Source organism: Dryobates pubescens, chromosome 9 (assembly GCF_014839835.1).
Source record: "Dryobates pubescens isolate bDryPub1 chromosome 9, bDryPub1.pri, whole genome shotgun sequence".
In the NCBI taxonomy this organism is placed as follows: domain Eukaryota; kingdom Metazoa; phylum Chordata; class Aves; order Piciformes; family Picidae; genus Dryobates; species Dryobates pubescens.
In genome coordinates, this window is record NC_071620.1 from 18,158,807 (window position 1) to 18,178,549 (window position 19,743).

At 39.2% G+C, this 19,743-nt stretch overlaps 1 protein-coding gene across 1 annotated transcript in view; it reads left to right on the forward strand.

The window, feature by feature from the left end:
* Nucleotides 1-15,709, forward strand: part of CDH7 (cadherin 7) — an 88,576-nt gene extending 72,867 nt beyond the window's left edge. Inside the window, exons 10-12 of the mRNA XM_009909900.2 lie at nt 920-1,037; nt 5,986-6,237; nt 13,084-15,709. Coding sequence (XP_009908202.2) covers nt 920-1,037; nt 5,986-6,237; nt 13,084-13,577 — 864 coding nt within the window. The 3' untranslated portion in view covers nt 13,578-15,709. The remainder of the gene's footprint in view (nt 1-919; nt 1,038-5,985; nt 6,238-13,083) is intronic.
* The last annotated feature ends 4,034 nt before the right edge of the window (nt 15,710-19,743 follow it).

The following is a 19,743-nucleotide window of genomic DNA, read 5'->3' on the forward strand; positions in this document are numbered from 1 at the left end:
CTTCCAGTTACTCCTAGGCTCAACTAAAAGCCTGTGGAATTGTTTATCCTTATTGTCTGTCTTTTGCACTTTACCCGTTTACTTCATCAAGTTTCAAAAATTATATATATATTTATTTTTTTCTCCTTGTGTCTGCTCTGTCCCAGAATTCTAGCATGTGTTTCACCCACATAGATCCTACGTATTCCCTGGAAGACTGTGCACTTTTGTGCCTTCTCCCAGAATATTGTCCTTCCTGTGACAGATGTTGCTTATTGCAAATGTCAAAATCACAGCATAATTTAAATCCTTAACAGAAAACACTGTGATTCTAAGTTTGTGTTCATGAGAAACACAGAACATACAGGCTATGTATGTTTGTTTTCCCTGTTTTCCCTGTACATATGTGTTTTCCCTGTGATCTAATCAGAACTGCTAGCTTTGATTAGTCATTCTTTATGGATTTTAAGAAATGGTGACCCTTTCTTTAGAAGGATTCACATAATCTTAGAAAACTTGAGAAAATAATGATAACAATGAAAAAGAAATCATAGAAAATACTTATGTGTTTGGGATTTTTTTCATTATATCAGAAATGGATACCTGAGTTAAAGTGTTCAAAAGCATAATCATCTCCTTGAGAAGGTTTAAAACTTTGCAGCCACTGGTAATATATGTCCAGAAGATACGCTTCTTCCACTGCTATGCAATTTATACTCCACCTCTGGTGAATGACAGGGCATAGCTTTCTCAGAGGCCCAGCAAATCCTTGCTTTTGGCCAATACAGTTGGTGTAGGGAAATAACCAGTTGAGTCATGTTTTAGTTCTCATAGTGTCTGTACACACTTAGGAGATTAGAAAAATAGAGAGATTGTATAATGTGCATGTATTTGTGCTTCTTACCATTCCAATTAATAAAGCCCCAATATATCAAAACAGGTTATCCAGAAAATCAGTGCAGTTGATAAAGATGACCCACCAAATGGCCACCAGTTCTACTTCAGTTTAACAGCAGAGGCAGCAAATAACCACAATTTTACACTGCAGGACAACAAAGGTAAGGATATGCTGTTTAGGTAAATATTCACCACGAACACCTTTCATTTTGAATATATTTTGCTGACCTGCATAAAATTCTGTTCTGGTACAGTCATAAATTAAACTGGAATCAGCCTAGCAAATAATTTTATCTGTAGATTATTTGTCAAGGGAATTAAGCTGTTTGAATCATTGAAAGCCTTGAGCCAAACAGCAGCTTTAAATATGTTTTTCTCCTTTATTTTTTTTCCCCTCCAGAAGTCATTCTTCTTATATTTTTCCCTTGTATTTATAGGTTGTTATCTAAATTAGATGTTCCCTTGGGGCAGTGACTGAAAAATGCCCAGGAATTCATGTTTTATTAACATAACTCAGGGCTTAAAAAATTAGTGCATGGTAAACCTAGAGGTTTTGGTGGGGTTTTTTTGTTTGTTTGTTTGGGGTTTTTTCGTTTGGTTGGTTGGTTTTGGTTTTTATTTAGAAAACCATCGCTTTTCAGGAAGTATACCATCAATTGAAGAATGCATTCATGTAGTGGGTTCAGGAAAATCAAGAATTGATATAACCAAAAAGAATAGTCCTCCAAATGTTAGAGAGCCCCAGGGGGACAAGCAGTTCATCCCAGGATATTGTCATCTGTTATTCTATTCCATTTTCCTGTATTTCTCTATTTAAGGGAGTGTACAGCCAAGGTGCTCTCTCTTCTCTCCATCTTGGGATGTGTGCATGCCTTACCTTTATGGCTTGTGGGGGAGAAGTCTTTTCCTGGCCTTTGCTAGCACCTATGCCACTGGGCCTGTTGAAGCCTGCATCTGGCCTGAGTCTAGTGTGGCCCGGAGTGGTGGGGGGCAGGGGGAGCAGGGTGCAGTTTGGCTGCTCTTGGGCCTGAGGATGAGTAGGGTTGAGGCTCTGGAAGGTTTTGGCCTGATAGGCCCAGGTGAAGAACTGAGCCTAATTTGTGAATGTGTTCCTTTTACCCGAAAGCCTTTTGTATATATTTGTAAATAGGATTTCCAATTAAACTTCCAATGCAGTGTGGAGCATTTTTAATTTATTTTTTTACTCCTTGAGAAGGGGTAAAATATCTTTTCTGTCCTTTTGCCCTGGGCAGCTCATGGCTCAAAAGTAGGACACTTCAACAACGGAAGCTGCCTACAATCTTGACACAGACTTCTTATGATTATTTCCCCAGAGACTGATACAGAGACTCCCAACTGGCATCACGTTTCGATTAGTGCAAGTATCTGAGTAACACACTTCTAATTAATGCTCTTGTTAGTTGAACTGTATAGTACAGCAGCTGGGCATGTATCAGTCAGTTTAGCTATTAGGTGAAACAAACAGATCTAAATAGGCACCATGGTACACTTGCATTGCTCTTTTATGTATCACTACCAAACCAGAGTTACAAAGCCATCCTTATTAATAAAATAAGTAAAACAGACATATGGTGGGCTAATGGATACTGCTCAACAGTATCAGACAGACTTTGAACAACATTCACTAAGTATGACATGACATAATAAAGTTCTCTCACATAGCTATTTATTGCCTTACCCTGCATCTAGTTACTGACATAGTTTTCTTCACAGGAGCAGCTTGCAATTTGAAACTGAAGGCAGTAATAGTAATAATGATCAAACTAATAAAAATGCAGTAGAATAAGACTCTGTTCAGAAATCTGAACTTGGTTACAAGCACTGTAAAATATTTAATGAAAAGACAGGCCCTCTTGCAGAGAGCTTATCATTTGAAAGAAATAATTCATAGATTCATAGAATGATTTGGGTTAGAAACACAAAAAATCATCTACTTTCAGCCTTGCTGTCATTGCCAGGGACACCCTCCAATAGGCCAGATTGCTCAAGGCCTCATCCAAACTGTCCTTGAACACCTCCAGGGAGGAGACACCAATGATCTCCCTTGGGCAACCTGTTTCAATGTCTCACCACCCTCACTGTAAAGAATAATAATAGATTTTTGCAATGCTGGTAGAACCAATGAAGTTACAAGACACAGCAGCAACTGCTTCTTTGATATTAATAAATTGTATGCATACCCCATATGGTGCTCTATGATGAATCACAGAATCACAGAATGTTAGGAGCTGGAAGGGACCTTGAAAGATCATCTAGTCTAACCCCTCTGCCAGAGCAGGATCATCTATACCAGATCACACAGGAACACATCCTCCCAGAGAGGGAGACTCTACAACCCCTCTGGGCAGCCTGTTCCAGTGTTCTGTCACTCTCATGGTGTATTTTTCCTCATGTTTACATAGCACTTACTATGCCCTAACATCCACCCATTGCCCCTTGTCCTGTCACTGGGCATCACTGAGAAGAGCATGACTCCATCCTCTTGGCACTCACCCTTTACATATTTATAAACATTAATGAGGTCACCCCTTAGTCTCTTCTCCAAACTAAAGAGACCCAGCTCCCTCAGTCTCTCCTCATAAGGAGAAGTGCTTGCATGTTTTGCCAGAGAGGTTGTAATATATGACACAATAGGATAATTTCACAGAACAATTGATATGTCTGTCTCTAAAAACAGACAGATAAATAGGTAGATAACAAACTGATTGATCAGCCTTTTCTATACATTCTAAGGGATGTAATTCCCTACCTCTCAGGAGCTGTCAACCTGTATTGAACACAGTGAGTTTTGCACATATATTTTAGAACACATGGACTTTTTAATCACCCAGCTCAGGGCAACATAAAATCACATATTTTAGATGTTATATTAATCATCTTGACTCTCACATGAGACTGGAAAAAAAGAACTTGGTTTTTTCACATGTACAATTATTTGTGTTTGGGCACCAACTTCTTGTTTGTTTGTTTTATTTTTCACTCAAAAACTATTTGGTTGGTCTTCAGAAATTATTCTTCTCATAACATGTTTATTTCTTCCACCAATATGGCATCTATATTTGTATATGATTGAAATGAACCCTTGGTATAGAAATAATCTGATCACTGAGGAGTAATTTTCCTTTTTTTTTTTCTTTTTTTTTCTTTTTCAAAATAATCTCAACTTCAAGTATGCATCGAGAGTGTGGAACTGTGGGCTGAACTAAAACCAAAGATGCTTCTGGAATTTTGAGACAGTCTTTTGTAGAAAACAGAAATCTTCTTATTCAATTTGCTATCAATTCTCAGCTGATGTTGTCTATGTTGCTTCAGAAATATATGTCCAGCCAAGATAAAATCATTGAAATAATGCAAATGTGCTTATAAATTATTTTAAGTGGAAGATGGTATAGGCTTGCAGAACTGGCAGAGGGAGCCAGGGAGCTGCATGATTTCCCTGTGTTCCATGAGCAAGTGATAGGAGCTCTCCTCAGCAGCTTGGACCCCCACAAGTCCATGGGACCAGATGGGATCCATCCTAGGGTGCTGAGAGAGCTGGCAGATGAGCTGGCCAAGCCACTCTCCATTATTTTTCATCAGTCCTGGCTCACTGGAGAGATCCCAGCTGACTGGAAGCTGGCCAATGTGGTACCCATCCACAAGAAGGGCCGGTTGGATGAGCCAGGGAATTACAGGCCTGTCAGCCTGACCTCAGTGCCAGGAAAGATTATGGAGCAGGTCATCCTGAGTGCAATCACACAACACTTAGAGGATGGCCAAGGGATCAGGCCCAGCCAGCATGGGTTTAGGAAGGGCAGGTCCTGCCTGACCAACCTGATCTCCTTCTATGATCAGGTGACCCGCCTGGTGGATGTGGGGAGGCCTGTGGATGTAGTCTACCTGGACCTCAGCAAGGCCTTTGACACCGTTCCCCATAGCAAACTCCTGGCCAAGCTGTCAGCCCATGGCTTGGATGGGAGCACACTGCGATGGGTTAGGAACTGGCTGGAGGGCCGAGCCCAGAGAGTGGTGGTGAATGGTGCCACATCCAGCTGGCAGCCAGTCACCAGTGGTGTGCCCCAGGGATCAGTGCTGGGCCCCTTGCTCTTTAACATCTTTATTGATGATCTGGACGAGGGCATCGAGTCCATCATCAGTAAATTTGCTGACGACACCAAGCTGGGCGCAGGAGTTGATCTGCTGGAGGGTAGAGAGGCTCTGCAGAGGGACCTCGACAGGCTGGGCAGATGGGCAGAGTCCAACGGCATGAGATTTAACACATCCAAGTGCCGGGTTCTGCACATTGGCCACAGCAACCCCATGCAGAGCTACAGGCTGGGGTCAGAGTGGCTGGAGAGCAGTCAGGCTGAGAGGGACCTGGGGGTGCTGGTCGACGGTAGACTGAACATGAGCCTGCAGTGTGCCCAGGCAGCTAAGAGGGCCAATGGCATCCTGGCCTGCATCAGGAACAGTGTGGCCAGCAGGAGCAGGGAGGTCATTCTGCCCCTGTACACTGCACTGGTTAGGCCACACCTCGAGTACTGTGTCCAGTTCTGGGCCCCTCAGTTTAGGAAGGATGTTGACTTGCTGGAACGAGTCCAGAGAAGAGCAACAAAGTTGGTGAGGGGGTTGGAACATAAGCCCTACGAGGAGAGGCTGAGGGAGCTGGGGTTGCTTAGCCTGGAGAAGAGGAGACTCAGGGGTGACCTTATTACTCTCTACAACTACCTGAAGGGAGGTTGTAGACAGACGGATGTTGGTCTCTTCTCCCAGGCAAGCAGTACCAGAACAAGAGGACACAGTCTCAGGCTGCGCCAGGGGAGATTCAGGCTGGATGTTAGAAAAAAGTTCTATACAGAAAGAGTGATTGCACATTGGAATGGGCTGCCTGGAGAGGTGGTGGAGTCGCCATCACTGGAGGTTTTTAGGAGAAGACTTGACGGGGTACTTGGTGCTGTGGGTTAGTTGCTTGGGCGGTGTTGGATTGGTTGATGGGTTGGACGCGATGATCTTGAAGGTCTCTTCCAACCTGGTTTATTCTATGTATTCTATGTATTCTATAGACAGATCACATGTTATATATTTATTCTTTTCTACCCCTTTATCTAGACAACACTGCAACAGTATTAACCAGAAGAAATGGGTTCCGAAGACAGGAACAATCTGTTTTCTACTTGCCAATATTCATTGTGGACAGTGGATCACCTTCACTTAGTAGCACTAATACCCTCACCATCAGAGTCTGTGATTGTGATGCAGATGGTATTGCTCAGACATGCAATGCAGAAGCATATATCTTGCCTGCAGGACTTAGCACTGGAGCTCTGATAGCAATATTGGCTTGTGTTCTGACACTGCTAGGTAAGTCTTCTTCCTGTTACCCTCACATAGCAACATATATGGTTCTATGATTCTGTCATTCTATGACTTGCTGGAGAGGGTACAGCAAAGGGCTACAAAGATGATGAGATGACCAGAATATCTCACTGAGAGAACTGGGGGCTTTTAGTCTGGAGAAGAGAAGACTGAGGGGGAATCTCATCAATGCTGATCAATACTTCAAGGAGGGGGCCAGGAATTTTTCAGTGGTACCCAGTGACAGGACGAGGGGTAATGGGCACAAATTGGAACATGAGAAGTTCAACATGAGGAGGAACTTTTTCAATTTAAGGGTGCTGGAGCGCTGGAACAGGCTGCCCAGAGAGGAGATGGAGTCTCCATCTCTGGAGAGATTCCAAACTCACCTGGATGTGTTCCTGTATGACCTTCTCTAGATGACCCTGACTTGGCAGGGGGATTGGACTCAATGATCAACAGAGGCCCCTTCCAATCCCTACCATTCTGTAATTCTGTCATATAATCTTCAACACCACCTCACCCCAATTTCTGTAAGCAGGAACACTAATATTCCAGACAGAATAGCACTTTTTATCATGAGACACACAAAATCTTTAGGTAGAGATTTTCAAATTCTGATACTTTGTTTCTATGTTAAGCTGCCTCCAGACATATATATGAAATAATAGTACAATAAACCAAAGATCATTGCATCATATGTAACAGTTAAGAGTTAAGAGATAGGCAACCTCTTCCTTTCAGTTTTTTAAAGTATTTGGTTTAGCATACTCACCATACAACCAATATCAATGTGTGCTCCACTTCCAGAGATATAATTATTTTTAAACATTTACTGAATTTTCCAGAACAAAAGACATTCAGAAAACACAAGAGGTGTAATTTACTGATGGGAATTATATTTAATTGAACATCCTCTACAGAATGATCTTTTGTTACCTGTGCAAGTGGTTGCACAGTTGGATTTTATGTTGTGCAGTGAATCTGCAAGTAGATAAAAGATAGTGGAAGACAGTGGAACTGTGTGAACATCCTTGTTAGGATAGCATTTCTCATTTCATACCTAGTCCTTAAACATAATGTCTACATGGTATTATTAAAGGCACAAATAGAGAAATAAAGATGAACAATCATCCTGCGTCTGCAGGTGAGCCAATGCAATCTTCCTGATCCTCAGAAGGTTCACATGCTAGCAAGGATACCAACCCATGAAACAACAATTTTCTTGGGTATTGTTAAAAAATGAGACTATTTTTTTGTTCCCTGGCTGTCCATATCAGCCTCAGGGAAAAGAGAAAACTATGGTCTTCTCAGGCTGGTATAATCCCAGTGGTGATTTACCTGTCACTGTTTCCCAAGTGATTTGAATAAATCAAGAAATTTGTCCAAACTTCTGTTCATGGCAGTATTTCAACAGCTGGATTTTTCTTTTTATTGGCTTTGAATCACCTGACTGTAAACAATTAGAAGGAACTGCCCCTTCTCCTACAACATTTCTAAAGTGCTCAAAAAAAGAGATCCTCTTACAGAATAAGAAAAATCACTACCTCCTCAATGAACCAAACCAACTTACTTGTTAGCTATGTACAGGAGGTGGCATTTCCAGAATATTCCATATTTGTACCAATATCAGATTTTTTAAAACTCACTCAACATGTGATTAGGCCTTAGGATTTAAGGAAAAATAGAAGAGATTGTCAAAAGTGTTAATGAATATTTTTCAAACCTTTTTTTTTTTTGCATAATAACATTTCTAGGTCATTTATAAACCCTGATTGAACTTTATTGGGACATGAAGCTAAATGATAAAGTTTAAAAATACAAACAAAAACTCTCTCATGCCAACTGGCATTGGCATCAATGGGAAAAAAAAAAAAAAAACAAAACAACAAATCAAAACAAACACATTTCAGACTTTTGTCCAATGTACTTAAGAAGAAATGTTCCATAATATTAATAATAGACTTCATCCCAAATTGAAATCTCAGTATTTCTGTTATATATAAAAAGGAAGTTTCTGAAGATGGCATAAGAAACTGCTGTAAATTATAATCCAACCTGGCCTAGGCATAAGCCCTTTTTAAATAGGAGCCATATGTCTTAGGGAAGAGCACTGAATGGAGACAAAGCATGATACCAGGCAATAACTTGTTTATTCTATTCAAGTACACCAGTGTTCAAATAGAAGCAACAGATCAAGAAGCCTGATATTTCATTTTAGTCTTTAGACAGTGCCAAACAAGCATTTTGTAAAGAATTGAGGATAAGCTCTATGGATACAGTGTTTGAATAATGGGCTGTGTACCGAAGAGGAATCTTGCCTATGACCAATTGTTTTACTTCTCTAAGAACTGGATTTCCAAATTTAGCTGTCTGAATGCCTCACCAGTGTTTATCCAAATAGACACTTGTAGATGCTGTCATCACTTCCAATCTAAACTCTTTCTTTTGGGTGTAATTCAGATCTGCAGGCACAGTTAAGACTGTTTCTATGCTAGCCCTGGATTTGAGGCCTCTATTTTTGTACTGTATCCTGGTGCTGTTTTGTTTCAAGCCAGGTGCCAGTATGCACAAGGAAGAGTTGTATAAACATTCCTGTTCCTCAGTGAAACCCCAGTCAAGTACTGTTGATTGTCTGGTTCCTGAACTTTTCTTCTATCATTTGTTCCTAGAAGATATTTTTTTTCTCAGATCAGCTGAATGGCATTACTGCTAGGAATTTACTTTCTGCTTTCTCTTTATTTTTCTTCTTCTGAGAAAAATTCCTAAAGATCCACTATCACAACTTTAAAAACAGACCTCAACTGCTGGCAAGTGGTTCCAGGTCTGGAAACAAGGGCTGCACCTTTTTGTCTAAGAGTTTAGCAGAGAAAAGAGGAGGCAGGTTACAGGATCAAAATTTTTCCTGACCCAAGATTAACAGGCACTTCAAATCCAGTCACATTCATTAATGTCACCTCAATGTGAATGCCAGTTGTAAAGCAGAGGAGGCATAGGAGTTGAATAAATGTCAGCAATACAGGCATTCCAGCACTACAATCTTGAATTCCAAATAAGCTATTATCTCTTAAAGTTAGTTTGATGTACTTTGATATTTGTTCTTTTCCCATACATCCCTTTCACTAATAAATAACCATTTAGCTTGACTGAGATTGTCTCAGTGGGATTTCTCCATGCTGTTATTTGTAGTTGGGAATGCAATCAGTTTTAGACAGGAACAGTGTACTCACCAAGAAGAATGTTACTAAATCATACTAATTCATTCTAATTGCCTATAACATGATGCAAACTATTTTTTCCAAATGAAAATATATTTTATAAGTTAAAAATATTTTGCCAAAATATTTTTCCTCCTTGTGTTCACTGCTGGTGAGCAAATTCTACATTTTATTCCACGAGAAGTTTCCAGTGCTGTTAACTACTCAAACCAGCTTTATAATTATTCACTCTTCACTGAAGCTAAGCTTTAAAGAAAAAAAAAAGAAAAGTAAAAAAAAAAAAGAAAAAAACCACAAACGTTTTAAAAAATGCTTGCAGTTTATTTAATAAAAAGCATTTTAAAAGCCAGCTTGTATTTATTTTAGAGTGTACATAATTTTTAGAGAAGTAAGTACAAACTTTTTAGCTCTTCTGAAAATCATGTGGTAATTTAATTCAAGATTATTGTTTTTTTTTCAGTTAGCATCTCTCAGGCACAATAATTGCTTCTGTAACAAGTGTTAAGCATAAAATGTATACATAGCATTGTAGAAGAAATAGTATTTACCTGTAAATAATCCAGTCATGTTTGAGAGGTTAAAGATTTTCTTTGTATTAAAACAATGGAATGTTAGATTGACATAACACCTTTTCATGACTGTTTTCTTCAATACTTCTGTGTATAATCTATTAGTAACTTCTATTTTCATAGAAACACTAAAGAAAGCCTTGTATTAATGTTAACCTGATGGAGCGGGTCCAGAGGAGGGCCAGGAAAATGATCAGGGGGTTGGAGCACCTCTGCTACAAGGACAGGTTGAAAGAGATGGGTTTGCTCAGCCTGGAGAAGAGAAGGCTCTGGAAAGACCTAATAGGGACCTTGGAGTACCTGAAGGGGGCCTACGAGAGGGATGGAGAGGGACTGTTTAAAAAGGCCTGCAGACAGGACAAGAGACAATGGCTCCAAACTAGAGAAGAGTAGGATTATATTTGGTGTTAGGAATAAGTTCTTTACCATGAGGGTAGCTGGACACATTGTAACAGATAGTTGGTGGAGGTGGTTGGGGTCCCATCCCTGGAGATGTTCAAGGTGAGGCTTGACAGGGCTCTGGGCAATTTGATCTAGTTGAGGATGCCCCTCTGCTGACTGCAGAGGGAGTTGGACTAAATGACCTTTTGAGTTACCTTCCAACCCTGACCATTCTATAATTCTTTGTTTCTATGATACACAGATTAAAAATACATTGTCTTTGTAGTACATGCAACGCAGCTGAAGCTTTGTTCTCTTAGAGATTAAACTTTGTTTTTCTTAGCTGTTCAAATGGATAGAAATTAGTTACCCAACAAAGTCATCCAAATGCTGCAATATTTAATTTTTAAAGACTCCATATTTTTTGTGGCTTGAGGTAGGTGTGAGAAGTGTACAAGGAATACTGTTTAAAACATTTGTAAAATCTGCATTTTGATTGCACCTTTAGGCAGAGCTGCCTGATAAGTTCCATATTTTTTTCACATATTGGCAGGTATTTAACTTCCAAAAGTAAGTATGTTAAGAAGCAGAGTGGTGTGAAAATGCATTTACACTTGAGTGAAGGAAATGATTAGCTGTTTTCTTATATGGTAATAAAGATTGTGGCAATACATGTTAAAAAACATAATTAAAAAGTTATGTCAATAGCAACCTTGGCTTAAATGTGTGTTTGTATTGTTAGCAAGCTAATTTGTCTTCCTTTTTAAAATATCATTTATATTAAGGCAAAACATTAAGAGTTGAGTGCAACTGTTGTCTCAATTTTGTGTTCTCTTCTGTATAATTTACAGCTCAATTTGTATTACACAAATATCAAAATGTTTTGAAGTTTCACAAGAGCCACTTTAAAGGTCAGAATCTTATATTGTCAAGCCACTTATGTAAATATTGTTAACAGCAAAATGCCCCAAACTAGTGGCTTCTGAAGTCTATACATAAAGCATGAATCAGGCAGATGCCAGGGGCAAAAAAGTGACAAAATGGTGCTGATGCTGCAGTAATAGAGTGTCACAAGGCATCTGTTAGCAGATGGATCATTAGATGTGTGCCCAGTAGCTACTGAAAAAAAGGGGGGAAACTATTGCCTAATGTATTTGTCAAAAACTTCAGAAAAAAATATTGGACCTGTTCCAGATTTATCTTCAGACATTCATGGCTCCAAAGGAAAATAAGATTTGCAGAGTTCACCTTTAGAATCATCTTATGCTTTACCCAATTCTGACTAGTACCATAACCAACTGTAGACATACGATACAAGTTTTCTGCATGTACAGTCTCTGAATGACTGGTTTATTCTAACCAAGTGATCAGGATATTAAATCATGCCTCACAATGACTGGATTGATATTGATTTTTTAAACTCCTCCATGAGGAGAAAGGCTTTTAAGAATGGCAGTCTTACCTCATACAATTTATGGAGGCCACTTTTTAGATTACCCAGAGAAGCTCATGGTTCATTTTATCTATACCAGCTGTTACTTTTCCACGTTTCTAAAGCATTTGGTGTCCATATCAAAGTATTGTAAGAAAAGGTTGCAAATCTTAGACATGTGAATGCATGGAATCACATATTCTTAAGATTAAAAATAAACACAAAATCAGAAGAGATTACTTGAATGTGGGATGGCACTTTTCAATGTACTGTTATTTTTACAGTCATAGAGATGCCTGTTATTTCCTAGGAGTATCATTAACTCAGCAAATGTTATCCAGATGCTACAATACAGTATTAATCATTTTTCTAAGAGGATGAATCATGCTTCATCATGTTCCACAGATGTGTGCAGTGTTCATATTATTGCTTCCGTATTTTGTGTGTCAGCAACGATGTTTCTCTACCAAAACAGTATTTGAACAAGAAGAGCCTTAAGTTAGTTTCTCCCAGTTATTTTGGCTTGCACTGCAGTTTAGTATTAGCTTTCAAGCTGAAAGAAACTTTAAAGATTAAAACTTTTAAAATAATCACATTTCTAGTAGTGATTAATCCAATAAACTCCAGCCCTAGCAGTTCTCGTTAGAAGTGATTCATAAATCTCAAGTACAGTACTTTACAGTTTATAAGTGAGGTCTTATATAGAGATCCTTTTTATCCATGAACTAAGATGGGTTTGTTTTACACATTGCTTAACAATTCAGAGTTCCTCAACTTATGGTTTATTTATTTATTTACTTATTTTATTTTCAGGAGAGATTGGCCATAATTTGATCGATTCCCAAACCATGATTGTTAAATTCTATTTTGTTTTATAAATGTTCTTTTATCACTTGGGCAATTAAGAGTTCAGGAAAAGCTCCTCTTTTTTATGACAATTTTATTTCATGGCTGAGAGATTGTAATAGTCAAACTGAATCAGTCCTAAAATTTATGCTTAGTGGACAGCATAGGATATAAAATTAGAGATGAAAATGGTAGTCTAGAATGGGTTTGGAAATAGGTTCTTTAACATCTAAAAGCTTATGGTTTAAAAGCTGTTTTAGAATCCTTCTAGGTTTTAAATCTAACTGTACAAATTGCCTGCTATTTCCTTGGATCTTTACCATGAAAATTAATGAGTACTTCCACCACTAGGAAAAAGATGAAGAAACTTTAGCATTGTTAAAACTGCACTCTTTCTATGTTCCAGTTCTTGTCTTGCTGATTGTCACCATGAGGCGACGGAAAAAAGAGCCCCTGATTTTTGATGAAGAGCGAGATATAAGAGAGAACATTGTCAGGTATGATGATGAGGGTGGTGGAGAAGAAGACACTGAGGCTTTTGACATGGCTGCCTTGAGAAACCTCAACATCATCCGAGATACCAAGACCAGAAGGGATGTGACACCTGAGATTCAGTTCTTGAGCAGACCAACCTTTAAAAGCATCCCGGATAATGTCATTTTTAGGGAATTTATCTGGGAAAGACTAAAAGAAGCTGATGTGGACCCCTGTGCACCACCCTATGACTCCCTGCAGACGTACGCGTTCGAGGGGAACGGCTCTGTGGCAGAGTCGCTCAGCTCCTTAGATTCCATCAGCTCAAACTCTGACCAGAACTATGATTACCTCAGTGACTGGGGCCCTCGCTTCAAAAGGCTTGCAGATATGTATGGGACTGGACCAGAGTGCTTATACTCATAGCCTTGGAACCTTTCTCTGACAATGCACTGAAGAATATTGAAATAGAAAACTCAACCTTACAAACTGAAGGAAGTTGTAAATATTTCTCCATTTTTAACCTTGCAGGTTTCTTTTTTTTTGCCTTGGTGGAACATATCTTCATTAGACTCGTCCTAAGGACTGCACTGACCACACAGAATACGAGCATTTGGTGGCATTTTTTGATAAAATAAAATGCTCAGCCACGTTCAAATAGATAGCAACCCTCAGATACCTGCAGTGGCAACTCAAAGAGTATGTTAAGCACTGTGACCTCGATGAGCCAATGACACTCTGTGGATGCCTTCACAGTATTGCTATATCTAGAACACAGAGTCTCTGGTATCAGAAAAGTGAAAGAAGAAACAAATTCACAAATATTCAATACAACATTAGAATATAGAGTATTTAGAGATGAAAGGTGGTTGTTTTATTTTAATAGATTTTCTTTACAATGATGCATGTAACTTGCTAGGCCAAGAGAGGAAGGACAGACATAACAACAAACAAAAGCCTGGGAGATCATTTTGTTTGCTTCTCCCTGTTTGTTCTCAGAGCTTTTTAACTAGAAACCTCTGTAATTTTCTGGGTAGTTTTATGAAACATTACTGCTTGTACTTAGAAATTCCACAATGTTTGTCACCTGTCTGTTTGTAAACTGAAGTAGTTTGCAAACTACATAAAATGAGAAATATGGAGGGGTATTCCTATGGTTGGAAAGTTTTGTGATGCCCGTGTAGGTATAGAAAAGATGTTGCTATCTATTTGCTATTTTTTATTATCTCTTCTGATTTGTACAGGAGAATTTATCCTTTTTTATTATTATTTGACATAAAGTGTTATATTTATTTTGGAGCTCCAATCTCCATTGAATTCAGGTCCATTTTACTGCCTCGCGGTATTAGACTTGTCAGAACATGATGATTTTTCTCCAGTCTCAGATAAATGTAGGAAATGAAGCATGGATATGGAGAAATTACAGTAAAGAAATCTCACCCACCATTCATTTCTCAGAAAGGAGAGCAACTCCAAGATCATGCAGTTGTTCTTCTGAACCATTACAAAGTCTGAGACATTGAAATAAAAGGTTTGTACACTGAATTTTTTTGAAAGAAGACTACAGAGGTAACTGAGAGTGTCTTTAATGCAAGATTTCATTTTAAATGTTAAACATGCTATATGCTTCAAAGACTGTAAACACCTTCCTTTCCTCCCTGCCCTTCTCTTTCGCTGCTGATCAATCACAGTAAAAGACTCTTTTCAATGTCTTTCTTACCTTCAGCAATGTAATGCTATTAACTCCAGAAACCATCTTTAGGTCCTGCTGCACATAAGTAAATTTTTTTTTCTTACCACAAAGGTGTTAACTCACTACACATAATTTCTACATTGGTTCAGGAGTGCCAAAACAGAACGACAACTGCTGTTAGTTGAAATACTGTATGATTTTGAAGTAGGATTTCTTAGAATAAGACAATTTTTTAATGATTCTGACAATATTTATACTTCATCTTTCATGGTTTATTACTAGATAATAAGGCATATATTCAAGTAAAATAGTGTTTTAAAGTATTATTTCAGATTGTTTTGTTTTAGATAAACTGTAGATGAGTTCTGGGTTAGACTCTGCTCCTGCAAAACTTCTTTGCTTGTACCTATCTTGAAATAATTTGACATGCCTGCAGTTACTGAGGCACACCGAATTGTTTGCAGGACTGTGTGAACAGGAGGTACTCCACAGAGGATGATGCTCACTCTAAAACCATTCTTTTGGGAAGAAGGATCCATGTACCAAAATCCTAATGCATGGGTGATGCCAGGTTGGGAGATGGGAAATTATCACTAAGGCTTTGTAATTTTTGCAGCCCAGCACTATCGATTAACTATGTGAAAGTGGCCTTCAGCTCCATCAGAGAAAACAAACTAATTTTAGTCATCTGCAACAAATTTAATTTGAGTTACATTTTGGTAGACAATCATTGTTTCATAATTCAGTAGATTTGCTTCTAGCTGTATTAAATATATATATATAGGTATATATATATATGACAGATTTTGTAATGGAACTGAAAGATATCTCCCATGACTTTTAGTCATACATGTAAGATTTTCAATAAAATTTTAAAAAAAGGAAAATAGAAAAAAGAAAATTAACAATGTCTACGTAGTTTAATGAGAGTGAGATATGCTTCAGGAGTTAAGCAGGTGTTAAATCAGCTAGGTGCTGAGACACCAGTATTTTATTAATCTCCTTGTTTGTGGGAAGATGATTCATGCCTCTGGATTAAGATGTCAAAAATGCTGATTTTACCACATAACACTCAAAGAACATTTAAATGTGGTTCAGAGTAAACAGCACAATTCTCTTGCTTTTCCACCTTCTGTATCTGTAAGGGAAAAAAAAAGTCTCCCTTGCTATGAAACTATTTAGGGTTGAGGTTTTGGGTGCGTTTTCTATGGAAAGAAACATGCTTCACTGCCATGAGTACTCTTGCATACTTACATCACTTTCATCAGTGGCCCAGCTGAAGTTACTCTGTTCAAACACACATAGCATGGACAATAAGCAAGAGAAGTTAGACATACATATACCTGTAGGGCTCTGATTTATTTGGCATCACAGAGACATGGTGGGATGGCTTCTATAAGTGGTGTGTTGGAATGGAACAAATGTTTTAGAAAGGACACACGGGAGACAAAGAGTGGGTGCCAGCCCCTATCTCAATGACCAGATGGAGTGCATAGAGCTCTGCCTGTGTATGGACAAGGAGCTGACTGGATCAGGATGAAAGGAAGGTGGGGGAGGAGGTGACATTACAGCAAGGGTCTGCTACAAGCCACACACAGTAGGAAAGGATGAATTTCAGGGCAATCTAAGAAACCTGAAAGTGCTCAAGTCCATGGCACCTGATGAGACACATCCTCAGCTCCCAAGTGAATTACCATCCATGGTATTTAAGAAGTTGTAGCAGTCCAGTGAAGTTCTTACTGATGGGAAAAGAATAAACTTAACCTGCATTTTTTAAAAGGGAAAAAGGAAGATCTGGGGAACTACAGGTCCATCATTATCACCTCTGTACCTCATAAGATCATGGAACAGATCCTCCATGAAATTATGCTAAGGCACATGGGAAATAAGAAGGTAATTGGTGACAGTCAACAGATGCCTGCAGTCAAATTGGTGATAGTCAAATTAAATTGTGCCTGACAAATTTGGTGGCCTTCTACAATGGAATTACAGCACTGATGGATAAGGGAAAAAGAAGTGATGTCATCTACCTGGACTTGTAGAAAGCGTTTGACACTCTCGCGTGACATCCTTGTCTCTAAATTGGAGAGATGTGGGTTTGATGGATGGAATGCTTGTTTGGTAGCAAGGAAGGAAATGGCTGGACAGTCTCACTCAAAGAGTTGAGGTCAACAGCTTGATGTCCAAGTGGAGAACAGTGATGAATAGTGTTCCTCAGGGGTCACTATTGAGACCAGTACTGTTTAAAATCTTCATCGAGGTGGACAATGAGATCAAGCACACCCTCGACAAGTTTGGCAACACCAAGCTGTGTGGTGCAGTCAACACTCTGGAAGGAAGGGATATCATCCAGAGGGAACATGACAGGCTAGACAGGTGGAACTGTGTGAACTGTATCATGATCTGCATCAAAACAATCAGGTTCAACCTGGAGAAGAAAAAGCTCCAGGGAGACATTATAGCAGCCTTTCAGTACTTAAATACTGAAGAGGGACTTTTTACAACTGAAAGATAGTATATTTATATTTGATGTAAGGAAGGATGTATTGTGTGAGTGATGAGGCACTGGAAGAGATGTTTTGGCTGTCCCCTTCCTGGAAGTGTTACATGACCAGGATGGATGGGGCTTTGAGCAGCCTGGTCTAGTAGAAGGTGTCTTTGCCCATGTAATAGAGTGGTTGAATCTATTTGATCTTTAAGGTCTTTTTCAACCCAAATTATTCTATGATATGCTGTCTGTGGCACAGTTCTAAAATCATCAAGTACATTTGTTGTTATATCCTATATGTCTGCCTACTGATTATATTGTTGCAGAAAGGAGAAAGGTGGAAATCCCTTATTTCTGATGAAAGATGTTACTGTTCTGTACACATGTTGAGCAGAATACACACACTAAATAATTCTCTCCATAAGATACCATGATTATAGGTTTTCACAGCTTTGAATCGGAGGGGTTTGGAACACAAGCCCTACGAGGAGAGGCTGAGGGAGCTGGGGTTGCTTAGCCTGGAGAAGAAGAGACTCAGGGGTGACCTTATTACTCTCTACAACTACCTGAAGGGAGGTTGTAGACAGACGGATGTTGGTCTCTTCTCCCAGGCAGCCAGTACCAGGACAAGAGGACAGTCTCAGGCTGCGCCAGGGGAGGTTCAGGCCAGATGTTAGGAAAAAGTTCTATACAGAAAGAGTGATTGCCCATTGGAATGGGCTGCCTGGGGAGGTGGTGGAGTCGCCATCATTGGAGGTTTTCAGGAGAAGACTTGATGGGGTGCTTGGTGCCATGGGTTAGTTGTTTAGGTGGTGTTGGATTAGTTGATGGGTTGGACGCGATGATCTTGAAGGTCTCTTCCAACCTGGTTTATTCTATGTATTCTATGTATTCTAAAATACTTTATTTGAGTGTTTTTTACTTTGCTTAGCCCAATGTCACAAAGTATATTCTACTGATTAAATAATGTAAAATGTAAGAAATGTTTCTCTGTCCTGGAAAGGTTATGAAATTACTTAAGCAGTCTAATTAGAAAGGCCTTTTAAAAAAAGCTTCCCATTTAGTTTATTTATTTCACTTTCTGAAGAGCACCAGCATCTAACAAGAGGACATAATCCCTCCTTAAAATGTGTGTCAAACATTGCAACCACTCCCATGTTATGGTGAAATCACAGAATCACAGAATGTTAGGGGCTGGAAGGCACCTTGAAAGATCATCTAGTCCAACCTCTTTCTTTCCACAACATTGCAAATATTATGTTAAATTGGGATTTCCAAGTGCCTTGAAAATCATATGGGCTTTGCTATTAAAAATATCCTTGTAAAGTTAACCTATTTGAAGAAGGCTTATAACAAGATTTCCCATTTGAAGAGGCTTAAGGCAAGTCCAGTGTAAAATCTACTGAATTCTACAGAGTTAAACTGATGAATATTTTTCTCACTCACAAATTCCATTCAAAAACAAAAACAATGTACATACTGTACTGTGTTATATCCCTACTGAGACTTAGTGGGATCCTGTTTTGGTGCTCCCAGTCTAAGAAGGACATTGAAGTGCTGGGGTGGGTCCAGAGGAGGGCCACAGAGATGATCAGAGGGCCGGGGCACTTCCCCTATACAGGCTGAGAATGCAGGGACTGTTCAGCCTTGAGAAAAGAAGGCTCTGGAAAGACCTTATAGAACCCTTCCAGTACCTGAAAGGGGCCTGCAAGAAAGCTGGGAAAGGACTTCTTACAGGGACTTGTAGTGATAGGATAAGAGGGAATAGATTGAAGCTTGGGGAGGGCAGGTGTAGACCAGATACTAGAAATAAAATTTTTTACAGTAAGGGTCGTGAGACACTGGAACAGGTTGCCCAGGGAGGTCATGGATTCTTCCCTCCCTGGAGGTGTTCAAGGCCAGGTTAGACGAGGCCTTGAGCAACCTGGGCTAGTGAAGGGTGTCCCTGGAGGGTGTGCCTGCCAGTGTTAGGGGGCTGTAACTAGATGATCCTCAGGGTTCCTTCCAACTCAAGCCATTCTGTGAATCTATGAATAGCACAGGCTTTTCTAAGACAACTAATTGTGGTGTCTGGGTTAATACAATCATTGCAGAATTCATGGAACTTGATGACAGCTGAAACCTCTTGTTCTCCCTAAGAATTAACCAACAACAATAATAACAATAAAAAAACAAACAACAACCAAAACCTTCACTTTTACTTGTTTTCTTTGTTGTTTTGAGGGGGAGTGGTTATAGGAATCTTCATTTAACGATAAGATCTTTCCTCATTTAATTAATCCTATTTGCTGGTCAGGTAGTGGCATGCATCAATACAAAGATGTTTACCATCCTTTTTGATTTTTAGAGATTTTGGATGAAAACATATTATGCAATGTAAAATGGCAACATATTTTTTCTGGATAAATACT